Here is a 13,505-nt window from a genome sequence, read left to right on the forward strand (position 1 = left end):
TATGGACTATACAGTCCATGGATTTCTCCCAGCCAGAATCCTGGAGTGGGTAGCTGTTCCCTTCTCCAGGGGATCTTCCCAACCCAGAGATCAAACCCAGGTCTCCCGTTTTGCAGGCAGATTCTTTACTAGCTGAGGCACAGGGAAGCCACAAAAGGACAGTAAGTCATGACCAAATGGAGTTTATCCTAGGGAGTAATTTAATATTTGAAAATCAATCTACATAACATCAAAGGCATAATTCATGAAAGAAATAATTGATAAGCTGGGCTTCATTTAAAAACTTCTGCTCTGTGAAGGATACTGTCAAAAGCATGAGAAACAAGCCTTGGGAAAAAAATATTTGCAAAAGATATCTGATGAAAGATTATTATCTAAAATGTAGCATAAAAAAATCTCTTAAAGTTTCACAATAAGAAAACAAACCATCCTGTTAAAAGAGTAAAGATCTTAATATATGCTTTACCAAAGAAGATATACAGATGATAAATAAGCACATGAAAAGATGCTCCACATTCTCTAGGGAACTATAAATTAAAACAATAAGATGCCACTACACACCCATTAGAATGACCAAAATTCAAAATACTGACAACTGCTAAATGATGGTGAGCATGTGGAGCAACAGGAACTCTCATTCACTGCTGGTGGGAATGCACAATGGTACAGCCACTTTGGTAGACTGTTTGGTGGTTTCTTACAAAACTTAAATAATGCTCTTAAACATATGAATCAGCAATTCTGTCTCTTGGTATTTAGGCAAATGAATTGAAAATTGATGTCCACACAACAACTTGCACATGACTGTTTATAGCAGCTTTGTTCATAATTACCAAAACTTGGTAAAAAACAAAGATGTCCTTCAGTAGGTAAAAGGATAAATAAGCAGTGGTACATTCAAACAATGAAATATTCCCTGGTACTAAAAAGAAAGGAGTCATCAAGCAATATAGACACAAAGGAAACTTAAAATGACTATTGTTACATGGAAGAAGCCAATCTGAAAAAGCTATATACTGTATAATTTCAAGTCTATGACATTTGGGAAAAGGCAAAACTATGTAGGCAGGAAAAAGATCAGTGGTTATCAGAGGTTAGGAGAGGGAAGGGATGGATAGGCAGAGCACAGAGGATTTTTAAGCAGTGAAAAATTATTATGTATTATACTAAAATGCTGGATAAATGTAACTATACATTTTTCTAATGTATAATACCAAGAGTGAAGCCTAATATAAACTATAGACTATACCTTATGATATGTCAATGTAGATTCAACAGTTAAAATAAATATATCATTCTTGTGTGGTAGGCTGATAATGAGAGAGGCTACACATGTGCAAGGGAAAGGGGTATAGAAAAATTCTTTGTACTTTGTACTCAATCTTGCCACAGACCTAAAACTACTCAAAAAAAAACAAAGCCTATTTTAAAAATTCATCAAATTAATCCACCAAATTAACAGAATAAAAGAGTAAGTCCGCATGACTACTAAATCCTCAGCAAACTAATAACAGAAGTTAATTTCTTTAATCCGATAAAGGGTACCTACAAAAACACATACAATTAACATCATACTTACTAGTCAAACACTAAATCCTATCTCCTTAAATTCAGGAATAAAGTAAGGACATGTACCTCAAGATACCCATTCAACATTATATTAGAGGTCCGAATTAGTATAAGTCAAAATAGAGAAATAGAACACAAACTCTAGAAAGTGAAAGGATACTATTCCTATTCTCAGATAATATGGCTGTTTGCAGGGAACAACTAAGAAAGTAGCAACCAAAAAAAAACCAAAAAACTATTTAAAAAATAATAAATGAATTTAGAAAATAAAGTCATACAAAAATGAGTGGTATTATCTACACACTAAGAGCATACTACATGAAATAAAAATTTTTAAATATCATTTATATTAGCATCAAAAAACAAAAATTTTACCAATAAATTTAACAAATTATGAACAAGATCTATACACTAAAATTACAAAGTACTCTTTAAAAAAGTTAAAAGACAAAGAAAACTGCCATGTTCATGAACTAACTAGTAGACTCAATATTAAGATGTCAGTCCTCCAAAAATTGATCAATAAATTGAGTGCAAACTCAATTTCAATACCACTAAGTTTTTATGGAAACTGACACACTGATTTCTAAAATTTATATAAATAATAGAAAAGTCCTCAGTTAAAACAATTTTTTAAAAAGGAGAACTTACACTTTATTATATACACTCAACTCTACAGTATAAACCTACAAAATCAAGATTGTGTGGTACTGACATAAGGATAGAAAAAGATATTGATGAAATAGAACAGAAAGAGGGAAAACAGATCAACATTCGTATGGTCAACTGACATTTTTGACAAAGGCTCTGAAGTAATTCAAGAGAGGAGAAACAGCCTTTTCAACAAATGGTGCTGAAACAACTGCCGTGTGCCATGTGAACAGCCACATGGAAAAAAATGAACCTCGATCCTTATCTCATACATGAATTAATCTGAAATGAATCACCAATCTAAACATTAGAGCTAAAACTACAGTGGTTTTAGGGAAAGACATATGTTAAGTATCTCTTTGACCTGGATATAAATAAGGATTTATTACAAAGAACACAGGAAAAAAAAAAACATAAAGGAAAAAAAATTGATAGAATTAAACCTAACTTCTGCTCATCAAAAGACATTTTTAAGTAAATTAACAGGAAATTTATGCAGAAAATTAACAGAAAATTTATTTGAGAATATACTGACAAACTATTTATCTGACAAAAGACATTTATAAATATAAAATATAAAGAATTCTTACAACTTAATGATGACACAAATACCTCATTTTTTTCAATGAACAAAATATCTGAACATATACTTCATAAAGGAAGATATAACACAAAAACTCACCATTATGTTTTTATATAACACAAATCCACATAACAATGCAATTTAGCCATAAGACACTATTACACACCCATTAGAATGACTAAATTTAAAAGACTAACAACAACAAAAAAATCCTGGTGAGAACACAGAGCTGATAGGAATATAAAATGGTACAACCCTATTAGGAAAAACAAGTGGTAGTTTCTTTTCAATTTAAATATGCATCCACTACTTAACATAGCAGTTCCAATCTGTTATTTATCAAAGAAAAATGAATACATAGTTCCATAAAACTTGTACACAAATATTCACTTCAGTTTTAATGCTAACAACCAAAAATGAGAAACTATGCAATTGTTTATCAATAGAAGAATAAATTATGGTATACTAAAAAAAGCAGTATACTAATCAGCAGGAAAAAGTATTACTACATTTGATCACAAGAATGAATCTCACAGATATTATTCTGAGCAAAGGAAGCCAGACACAAAAGATTAATATGGTATGATTTTCATTTACATGAAATTTTCAAATGGTCAACACTAATCCATGGTTAAAATTTAGAACAGTGGCTGCCACTTGACAGAAGTTACAGGAAACTAACAGGAAAGGGAACTTCTTAGAGTGACAGCAACATTCTGTATCTTGAGAAAGGTGAATCCATTTGTCAAGACTCATAGAATTGTACATAATACAACCAGTGTATTTCAACACATATAAAATTTACCTCCAAAAATATAAACAACCAACCAAAAGATACTGCACTCCTAATCTAGATGGCTTCACCAGAGAATACTTTCAAGCATATAAAGAAATAGCAATAATCTTAAACAAACTCGGGAAATTGATAGTATGTGAATAACTCCCAAACTGTCTTAGGAGATAAGCATAACATTTTTAAAATATACGGAAATTAAAAGATAGATAAATTAAAGGCCAATCTTTTTCATGCACATAACAAAAAAATGGTAAACAAAATATTAGCAAATCAAAACCAACGCTATACTAAAAGAATACATCAGGAACAACCAGATTTATATAGCAATTCACTACTGGTATATTTAAAAATTAATCAATATTACTTCCACATTAACCAAATATAGAAGTTAAATCATGTAATCAAAACAGATATAGAAAACCTTTTGACAAAAGTTAACTCTAGTGATTGATAAAAGCTCTCAACAGACTAGGACTACAAGGAAAACTTCCTTCACCTAAAAAAAAGTATATCCTTAACCTAAAAATAGTAACAATTAAAAAAAAAAGCTGTAGCAAACTTCGTACTTACCCTGAATCACAAACCACACAAAAATTTATTTTCAACAACTGAATTCAATGTTTTAAGCAAAAAAATTCTCTATTGCAATAATACAGAAAAAGAAGTAAAAGGAAAAATGAAAGAAAGAAAAAAGCTGTCATTATTTTGAAATGGTATGACTATGCACATGAAATTTTTTTTAAATTGATAAATACACTAGACTTAGTCAATACATCAGGATATTTAAATACAAGATCAATACACAAAAATTAATTGTATTTCTAGTCTAGCAGCAGTTATAGGCTCATCAATAAACATCAAAGACCCAAAAATAAATTTAGTGAAACACGAACAAAACTTCTACATTAAAAACTATTAAAAATTAATAAAAGTAGCACACATAACACCTGACCAACAGAAGTTCCTTTGTAACCAAATGTAGAAAAGTAGTCTTTAAATAAATGATGATGTGAAATCCACAAAGAATAAAATGAACCTTGACTATACCTCACAAAACACAAAATAATACCAGATGGATCATAGACCTAAATGAAAAAGATTTTTTATAGATTATATAACAGGAAACATCTTTATGACCTTCAGGGTAGAAAAAAATTAACAAATACAAAAAAACACTAATCATAAAGAAAAGCTTAATTAAATGCATTTCATCAAAATTAAAATCTTCTCTTCAATAAAAGATCTATACAGAGAAAAGTCAAGCCACAGACAGGAAGAGATTTTGTTTAATACATGAGTATGCGTGCACACACATGCACACGCGCGCGCGCGCACACACACACACCTCTAACAAAGAACTTGTATCCAGAATATACCAATAAGTCACCTGTTCCCACTCCCCCAGGCCCCAAATGTGCACTTTACAAAAAAATGATGTCCAAGTTACATGAAGTGATATGAAAATGAGCTCAACTTTAAATGTTAAAGTTATCAGGAAATATAAAATGAAATCACAATCAATACCACTACACTCATCCACCAAAAAAAATGTCTAAAGTTTAAAAATTGACCCAACTGCTGGTGAGGTTGTGAAGCAACTGGGACCTTCACACATTGTTAGCGGGAGTATAATCTGAACTAACCAACTGGGATATTATTTGGCACTACCAACTAAATCTAAATATGCCTACCATGTGACCCAAATTCTACTAGGATTATAGCAAACAGAGATGAATGCTTCTGTCTCCCAAAAGACATGTATATGAATGTCCATAACAACATTATTAACAATAGTCAAAAATAAATTTGAGTACTTGTAGTATATTCATACAGAGGAATATTGTGGATCAATAAAAAACAAAAGTGAATTATACAAGCATAATACTGAGCAAAAGAAGCCACAAACAAAAGAAATATATATATATTATATAATTCCACTAGTATAGCATCCAAAAACAGGCAAAATAAACCTATAATTATAGAAGTCAGAATAGATGGTTACTGAGAAGGTGGTTATTCACAGAGAGGCGGGCAATAGAAGCCTATTTTGATCAACATAAAGGTTACAGAAGTTCATGCAAATGTACAAATTCACTGAGCTAAGTATATATATAACACAATTTTGTTAATACCTCAAAATAAATGTATTTTCAGACAAAAAATGGCAGATAATTTATCTCAGCAGACCTAGCAAAATATTACTAAAGAACATTTTTAAGTCAAAAGGAAAAGCCTATCAAAGAGAAATAAATAAATATAAATAAATATGTGAATGTGAAGGGTAAAAAAACTGTAAATACATGGGTATATCTAAAATGAAGAGGGTCAGTATAATCATATCTTTTGGGGTTTCAAATATATGTAGAGCTAAAAGACAATAATGACAAAAAAAAAATGGGAAATGGCAAAATATTGGATTGGCCAAAAGTTCATTCAGGTTTTTCTGTGAGATGTTCTGGAAAAACCCAAACAAAGTGTTGGCCACTCAATACAAATTTACTAAGTATACAAGAAGCAATCTCAGGAAACCAATAAAAGAAGGTGCAACTAAGAAATTAATAGAAGGGGGAAAGAATAATTTAAAATACTCAGTTAATCCAAGAATTGAGAGAAAGATAATACTAAATGTGCAAGACAAATAGAAAGCAAATAATAATAATGTAATTATATTTAAATGCCAACTGACTATACTCCAATTAAAGATAAGAAATTTATCAGACTGAATTAAAAACCAAAAACTATATTCTATTAAATGGTAAACATGAAAAGTTATAGAAAACTGAAACTAAAAGGGTAGAATAAGATATTTAATGTAGAAGACTAATAATAAGAGCTGGAATCATTCAACTAATATCAGATGAAGTAAAGTTTAACTTTATTACTTAGAGATAACAGGTATCATTATATCCTGATAAAAGAGTTAATAACTAGGGAGATATAATAACATTATATTTGCTATCAGTGAAAACGGAAAGAAATAAAATTAAAAAATAAGCAAATCCTCTCTCAGGAAATGAAGCAACAAGCAGGAAGAACACTAAGGATATGGAAGATTTAAACAAGGTTAATATCTTTCACCTAGCCGCTATTTCCAGAACACCACACAGCAAGTTTCAGAGATGTAAAAGCACACAGTGCATACTCCCTGACTGTTCTAGAATTAAATTATCACTCAGAAACAGAAATGTAACTAAAAATACACCAAGTAGAGATTGAGAAATAAACTTCTAAAATCAAAGATTAAAAAAAACCCACTAGAGAAATCTAAAATCACATTGGAAATTACACTGTATTTTAAGGAAAACTGTAATGAAAATATGACATATCAAAACTTGGCTATAGCTAAAGTTGCTTAGAGGAAAAGGTACAGCCTTTCAGGTCATTGAAAAGAGCTAGAAATCAATGCTCTATCTTCATAAGTTAGAAAAAGAACAGCAAGTTAAAACCAAAGACAGAGAATATTTCAAAAGCAAAAACTAATGAAACAGGAAACAAATCTAGTATAGGAAAATTCAAAGGGCAAAAGTTAATTCATTGAAAAAAATAACAGAATTGATAAACCTCAAAGCATAACAAATGAAAAATATGAGAAGCTCAAATGACCAATACAGTAATAAATTTGAAAAATTAGGTGACGTGGATGAACCTAGCAAAACTGACACAACTATGTAGAAAATCCACATAGTCCAATTTCAATGTTTAAAAATGAATATATAATTTAAAACTCTCTCTCTAGGAACCTCCGGACTCAAATGACTTCACCAATGAAATCTTCTCAGCATTTAAGGAAGAAATAATAACAATCTTCTCAAACTCTTCTAGAGAACAATAAAAGAGGAAACACCTCCCTCTTTTTATGAGGCCAGTATAGCCAAGATACCAAAATCTGATCAGGATGTGGTAAGTAGGAAAATGTCAGGTTAATTCCTGTTAAAGATCCAAAACACAGACACAAATAGTAAACCAAATCCAACAGTAAATTAAAAGGATAATATATCCCAACAAAGCTGGCTTATTTTAGAAATGCAAAGTTAGTTTCACATTTGAAAATAAATCAATGTAACTCAACTAATTACGGAGAAAAGCCATGTCTCAAAAGATGCTGATAAAGCACTGATTAAAATCCAACACAATTCACGATTTTAAAAGTACAATTAGCTAGGTTGCTGAGCATGAGGTCAATAAACAAAGTTTAACTGTAGTTCTAACTACTAGTAAAAACAATTAGAAAATAAAACTTAACAATCTAATTAAAACAGCATGAAGAATATAACATACCTAGGAATAAATCTGCTGAAAAATGCATAAATTATCTCTACTGAATGAAAACTACAAATAATTCATGGGTTAAATTTATAAAGCCCTAAATAAATGAAGGAACATACTATGTTCATGGATTGGTTGACTCAATATTATTAAGATGTAAATTAACTTCAAAGTAATCTCTAGTTAAGTCCTAATCAAAATTCCAGATATGTGAGTGCTGAGTGTAGATGTGGATTTTTAAGCGTAAATACAAACTGAAACATTTATTCCAAAATTATATGAAAATATAAAGGAATAACAAGAGAGGCAAAGAGAGAAGTTACAGTAAATACACTACCAGATATTAAGACTTCTCAAGCTAAAGTTAATTTAAGGAAGCGTACTATTGACACAAGGAGAGGCAAATAGACAAACAGAAGAGTCTACACTTCAAACTTCAATAACAAATAAAAACTAGAAAAATACTGGGAAAAAAAATCCATGTAGAAAGATTTCATTCAAAATTTTAATGATTTCTGATCAATAATACCAATTACAAAAGCAAGTAAATAATATTTCAGTTAAATTCTTTCAAAGACTATATAAAATAGCTTGTAAAACAAATATCAGATCTCTATAAAATCTTTATCTCTTACCTCTCCAAAAGCCCCTCGACCAATCACCTTTAATATTTCAAAGTCTTCTCTATGTAATCGCATCTGTTTCACTTTAGAAGTAAATGGTTTAGCTGAAACAAAAATGTAATATCAATTATTGAAATGTGATACAAATTAGATGTAAACAGTATTTCTTAAACATTATGATCAAGGATTAAGCTGAAGTATTTAATAGTCCCATGAAACTATATTGAGAAGAAATAGTTTTAATTTCCATGTTTCATTTATTTCTTACATATGAATTATATTTTTGGTGGAAAACATATTTTTAAAAGCCAAATAACATATGAAATAATGCAAAGTAGCAGTGACATACAAATGAGATCAATATATTCTTATGTTAAACATTCCATGTATTCTAACTCAATGCTAGATATATATTTTAACACAAAGATCCAAGGAGTAAAAGGAAATATGTTGGCACCAGAGAGATTCAGCAATTCCCACACATTAAATTAAAATTTCTGCCACATTCATTCATTTATTTCTTCTTTTAACATGCCTTTAGCAAGAGCTGATATTATACAAAGCATGGTGGCAATTATTGGAGTTTTAAACAAATATAATTACAATATGGTACCTTCATTCAAGAACTTCACAGTCTTTCTGAAAGACTGTTTACACAGTACGTAAACACATAACCTAATAATGTGATCAAAGTTTCTAACAGAGATAGATACAAAGTGTTTCAGGGTCAGTGAGAATGGAACCCTAATTCTCTTATGTGAACACTAATGAGGGAGTAAGTTTGGACCTGGGCCTTGAGGACTAAGTAAACTTTGCTACTTTACCTGTTTGCACTGTAGATATTCCCAGCAAAGTGAAAGTGAAGTCGCTCAATTGTGTCCGACCCTTTGTGACCCCATGGACTGTAGCTCACCAGGCTTCTCCATCCATGGGATTCTCCAGGCAAGAATACTGGAGTGGGTTGCCATTTCCTTCTCCAGGAGATCTTCTCAACCCAGGAATTGAACCTGGGTCTCCCACATTGCAGGCAGATGCTTTACTCTCTGAGCCACCAGGGAAGCCCCATTCCCAGCAAAGGGAGAGATATTTGCAAAGTAAGGGAAGCAAGAAAGTGAACTTTGGGTGATAATGGTAAATAATTAATTGCTGTAATAGAATTGTAACAATAAAAAAGAAATCAGGACTAGAAAATGGAAGATGGAAATGGCCTTGGATGCCATACAAGAAACTTAAACATTATTAATTATAGGGAATATATTGAAATGTTTTAGAAATTATAAGATAAATTATATGTTCTGCTGTCTCTGAGAGAAATTTAGACCTGTCACCTTTCCTCTCCTGATGTCCCTCATTATTCTCACACAAAAAGGAGTTAATATGATTAAAAGGTCTTTATATATGGGTACAGATCTCTTCTCCTTCCTACCATGGACCAGCATGTAGAAGATTAAAGGTATATATTTAAGCATTAGAAAAGTGACAGAAACACAGAATGCCTTACCACTTGTTTTGGTCTAAGATATTTAGCCCTAACTAGTTTAGAAAAGAGGGGTATTCCACATTGCAGAAAACAGTCTATGAGAGATTTCCGCATTGGTTTAGAAGTTTCTGCAGTGATTTAGATTTCTGCTTTAGATTGTCAGGAAAGGAAATACAGATTGAATCTCTATTTGGAATTCACACAACAGAAAAGAAGAAGATCAAATAAACAGATCAAATCTGAATGAAGGTATAAAGGATCTCATACTGTGAGAGAGAGATGTAAAGTCAGGGAGTTAACATTTCGATAAAATAACGAAGACATCTTAGTTTTGAACAAACTGGACTGGACAAATGGTGAGACTGTGAAATCACTCAGGGTCCTAACAGAAATAAATTATTCCAATCTGAGGATAGTTTATTTACAAATAGATTATTTACAAAGCTGTAGGTGGGTTATGCAGGTCAGGAAGCAACAGTTAGAACTGGACATGGAACAACAGACTGGTTCCAAATAGGAAAAGGAGTACGTCAAGGCTGTATATTGTCACCCTGCTTATTTAACTTATATGCAGAGTACATCATGAGAAACACTGGGCTGGAAGAAGCACAAGCTGGAATCAAGATTGCTGGGAGAAATATCAATAACCTCAGATATGCAGATGACACCACGCTTATGGCAGAAAGTGCAGAGGAACTAAAAAGCCTCTTGATAAAAGTGAAAGAGGAGAGTGAAAAAGTTGGCTTAAAGCTCAACATTCAGAAAACTAAGATCATGGCATCTGGTCCCATCACTTCATGGGAAATAGATGGGGAAACAGTGGAAACAGTGTCAGACTTTATTTTGGGGGGCTCCAAAATCACTGCAGATGGTGATTGCAGCCATGAAATTAAAAGACGCTTACTCCTTGGAAGGAAAGTTGTGACCAACCTAGATAGCATATTAAAAAGCAGAGACATTACTTTGCCAACAAAGGTCCATCTAGTCAAGGCTATGGTTTTTCCAGTGGTCATGTATGGATGTAAGAGTCAGACTGTGAAGAAAGCTGAGCACCGAAAAATTGATGCTTTTGAACCGTGGTGTTGGAGAAGACTCTTGAGAGTCCTTGGACTGCAAGGAGATCCAACCAATCCATCCTAAAGGAAATCAGTCCTGGGTGTTCACTGGACGGACTGATGCTGAAGCTGAAACTCCAGTACTTTGGCCACCTTATCCGAAGAGTTGACTCACTGGAAAACACCCTGATGCTGGGAGGGATTGGGGGCAGGAGGAGAAGGGGACGACAGAGGATGAGATGGCTGGATGGCATCACCGACTCGATGGACATGAGTTTGAGTAAACTCTGGGAGTTGGTGATGGACAGGGAGGCCTGGCGTGCTGTGATCATGGGGTCGCAAGGAGTCGGACACGACTGAGCGACTGAACTGACTGAGGTGGGTTATAAGGCCATGGCAAGAAATAGTGCAATAATCTTGAGACTAGTGTCCCTCTCTTTCCCTGCTTCTACACAAGTGTATCGGAAATACTTGGCTAAAATTGGTACACATAGAATGTGTAAATTAAAAATAAAGACCTGGAGCCAGCCAGGGGAGACTAGTATTACTCTAGTTGTCAGATAGAGCTGGAAAATATCACAACACAGCTTACATTACATTGAACAGTTCTTTGTTTTTGTACTTCTCTTTATAACCCTGTCCCCCTCAAGATTTCCAAATATCTTAATCCAAGCAGAGGATATGTTCTATATCTCTGTTTCATTCTGACCCTAAATCCAAAGACAGCAAATTCATCACAGACAACTATGGTTAAAGAATAATTCTATATATGCCTTCCTCTGGGTAACATTATCTAAAAGGTTAGAAATCTAAGTATTTCAATCCTCTAAAACACTATCATCAAATAGGAAAAGAAACTTTTTTAAAAATGAAAGTATCTGAAATACAATTCAGGTAATCAAATGGTTTCTGAAACAATCTTTGGCAAAGGTACAAAGAGTAACAATATGCCAAAAAATAAATGATATTATCTTTCCATGCAATAGTATACCTTCTGCAAGCATCAAGAAAATGAGTAGTAGAGTTAGGGCCATTCTCCCCCGTGCGCACACCCGAGTCCTTTGTTTCATACTTAGGACTCGGGTAGTTAGGCTCGGAGGAGAATTATAGGAGAGGTCTGCATAATTTTTGGAGGTCTTAAAAAAAAAAAAGAAAGAAAGAAAATGAGTAGTTAAATCACGTATAATTATGATTAAGGATTCAGTCAGATATCCACATTTTATAGCACCGTGTAGTACTACTAACAACATGAATTAAAAGGGTAATTCTGTCCATTCTTTGTTTCCTGGAAACTGTTAGCAAAAATATGATTTCTTTGACACAACAAAACGATTCTATTTACAGACATTCAAAAATGAGTTTCATAAATTTCTTCAAAAGTTTCATAGTTTACCAATATTTATCCACTCAGAAAGTAACTCTGAATACTCACTGTATGCTGAGCATTTTATAAGATGTAAGAGGTATAAAGATAAATAAAATAGTTCTTTGTTCTCAAGTAAACAAACTGTGCAGTAAGTGTTACTCTCCCAATTTTTCAATGTGTTGAATGCAAATGTCTAATAAAGAGAAAACTATATTCACTGCAAATTAATTAGAGAATTAGAGAACTGCAAATAAACTTAGTAATATTCTATTATTTAACAACCAAATATGCCAAAAATAAAAGAATCTGAAACCACCAAGATTTTCCAGAGTGTGAATAACAGGTATTCTCATACATAACTGGTAGGACTGTTAATTGCAACCTCTGTGGACAAGATTTGGTTTTCTTTTCTATTCTCTTAACATGGCATTTTACTTTAAAAGATTTTAGAAGTTGGTACATTTTTGTACACTTTGAGATAAATCTTCCTTGGTTACAATGTATTTTTTATATTTTTTATTTATTTTTATATTATTTATTTATTTATTTATTTTGGTTGTGCTGGGTCTTAGTTGCAGCATGCAGGATTGTTTGTTTAGTTTCAACATGCAAACTCTTAGCTGTGGCAAGTGGAATCATGCTCCCTGACCAGGGATTGAACTTGGGACCCCTGCATTGGGAGAGCAGAGTCTTAGCCACTGGGCCACCAGGGAAGTCGCTGTAATATATTTAAGAAAAAAAAAATGAAATTGGTTTGCTTTCATTTTACTTGGGTATTTTACATCCGTGGTTATAAACAATGTTGGTTTACAATTATATTTTTTTCTCTACTATCTTCATCTGATTTAGTACCAATGATAAACCAACCTCATGTAATATGTTGAGTAGCTTCTTTTCTTTTCTCTAAAATAAAATAATTCCAGGTTGTTTAAAGATCTTACTGTGAAAAACAAACCTAAAGAAGTTTTAGAAGACAAAGAAGACTATGACGGTAAGGTCTGCTAAAACTTGCTAGTGAAACATCTTACATGCATCATTATGTTGTACTTTGATGTTCTGATTTCTTTCAGACTGTCATTTTCATTTTTCTGTTTCTACCTGTGACAACTGTATCAA

General features: G+C 32.4%; 1 protein-coding gene across 9 annotated transcripts in view; it reads right to left on the reverse strand.

The window, feature by feature from the left end:
• CDC42BPA (CDC42 binding protein kinase alpha) overlaps window positions 1-13,505 on the reverse strand; it is a 294,110-nt gene that overhangs the window by 230,092 nt on the left and 50,513 nt on the right. For all 9 annotated transcript variants that reach the window (XM_061160193.1, XM_061160196.1, XM_061160190.1 and 6 more), the window contains exon 2: window positions 8,501-8,592. In XM_061160193.1, coding sequence (XP_061016176.1) covers window positions 8,501-8,592 — 92 coding nt within the window. The remainder of the gene's footprint in view (window positions 1-8,500; window positions 8,593-13,505) is intronic.

Source organism: Dama dama, chromosome 14 (genome assembly GCF_033118175.1).
Source record: "Dama dama isolate Ldn47 chromosome 14, ASM3311817v1, whole genome shotgun sequence".
Taxonomy (NCBI): domain Eukaryota; kingdom Metazoa; phylum Chordata; class Mammalia; order Artiodactyla; family Cervidae; genus Dama; species Dama dama.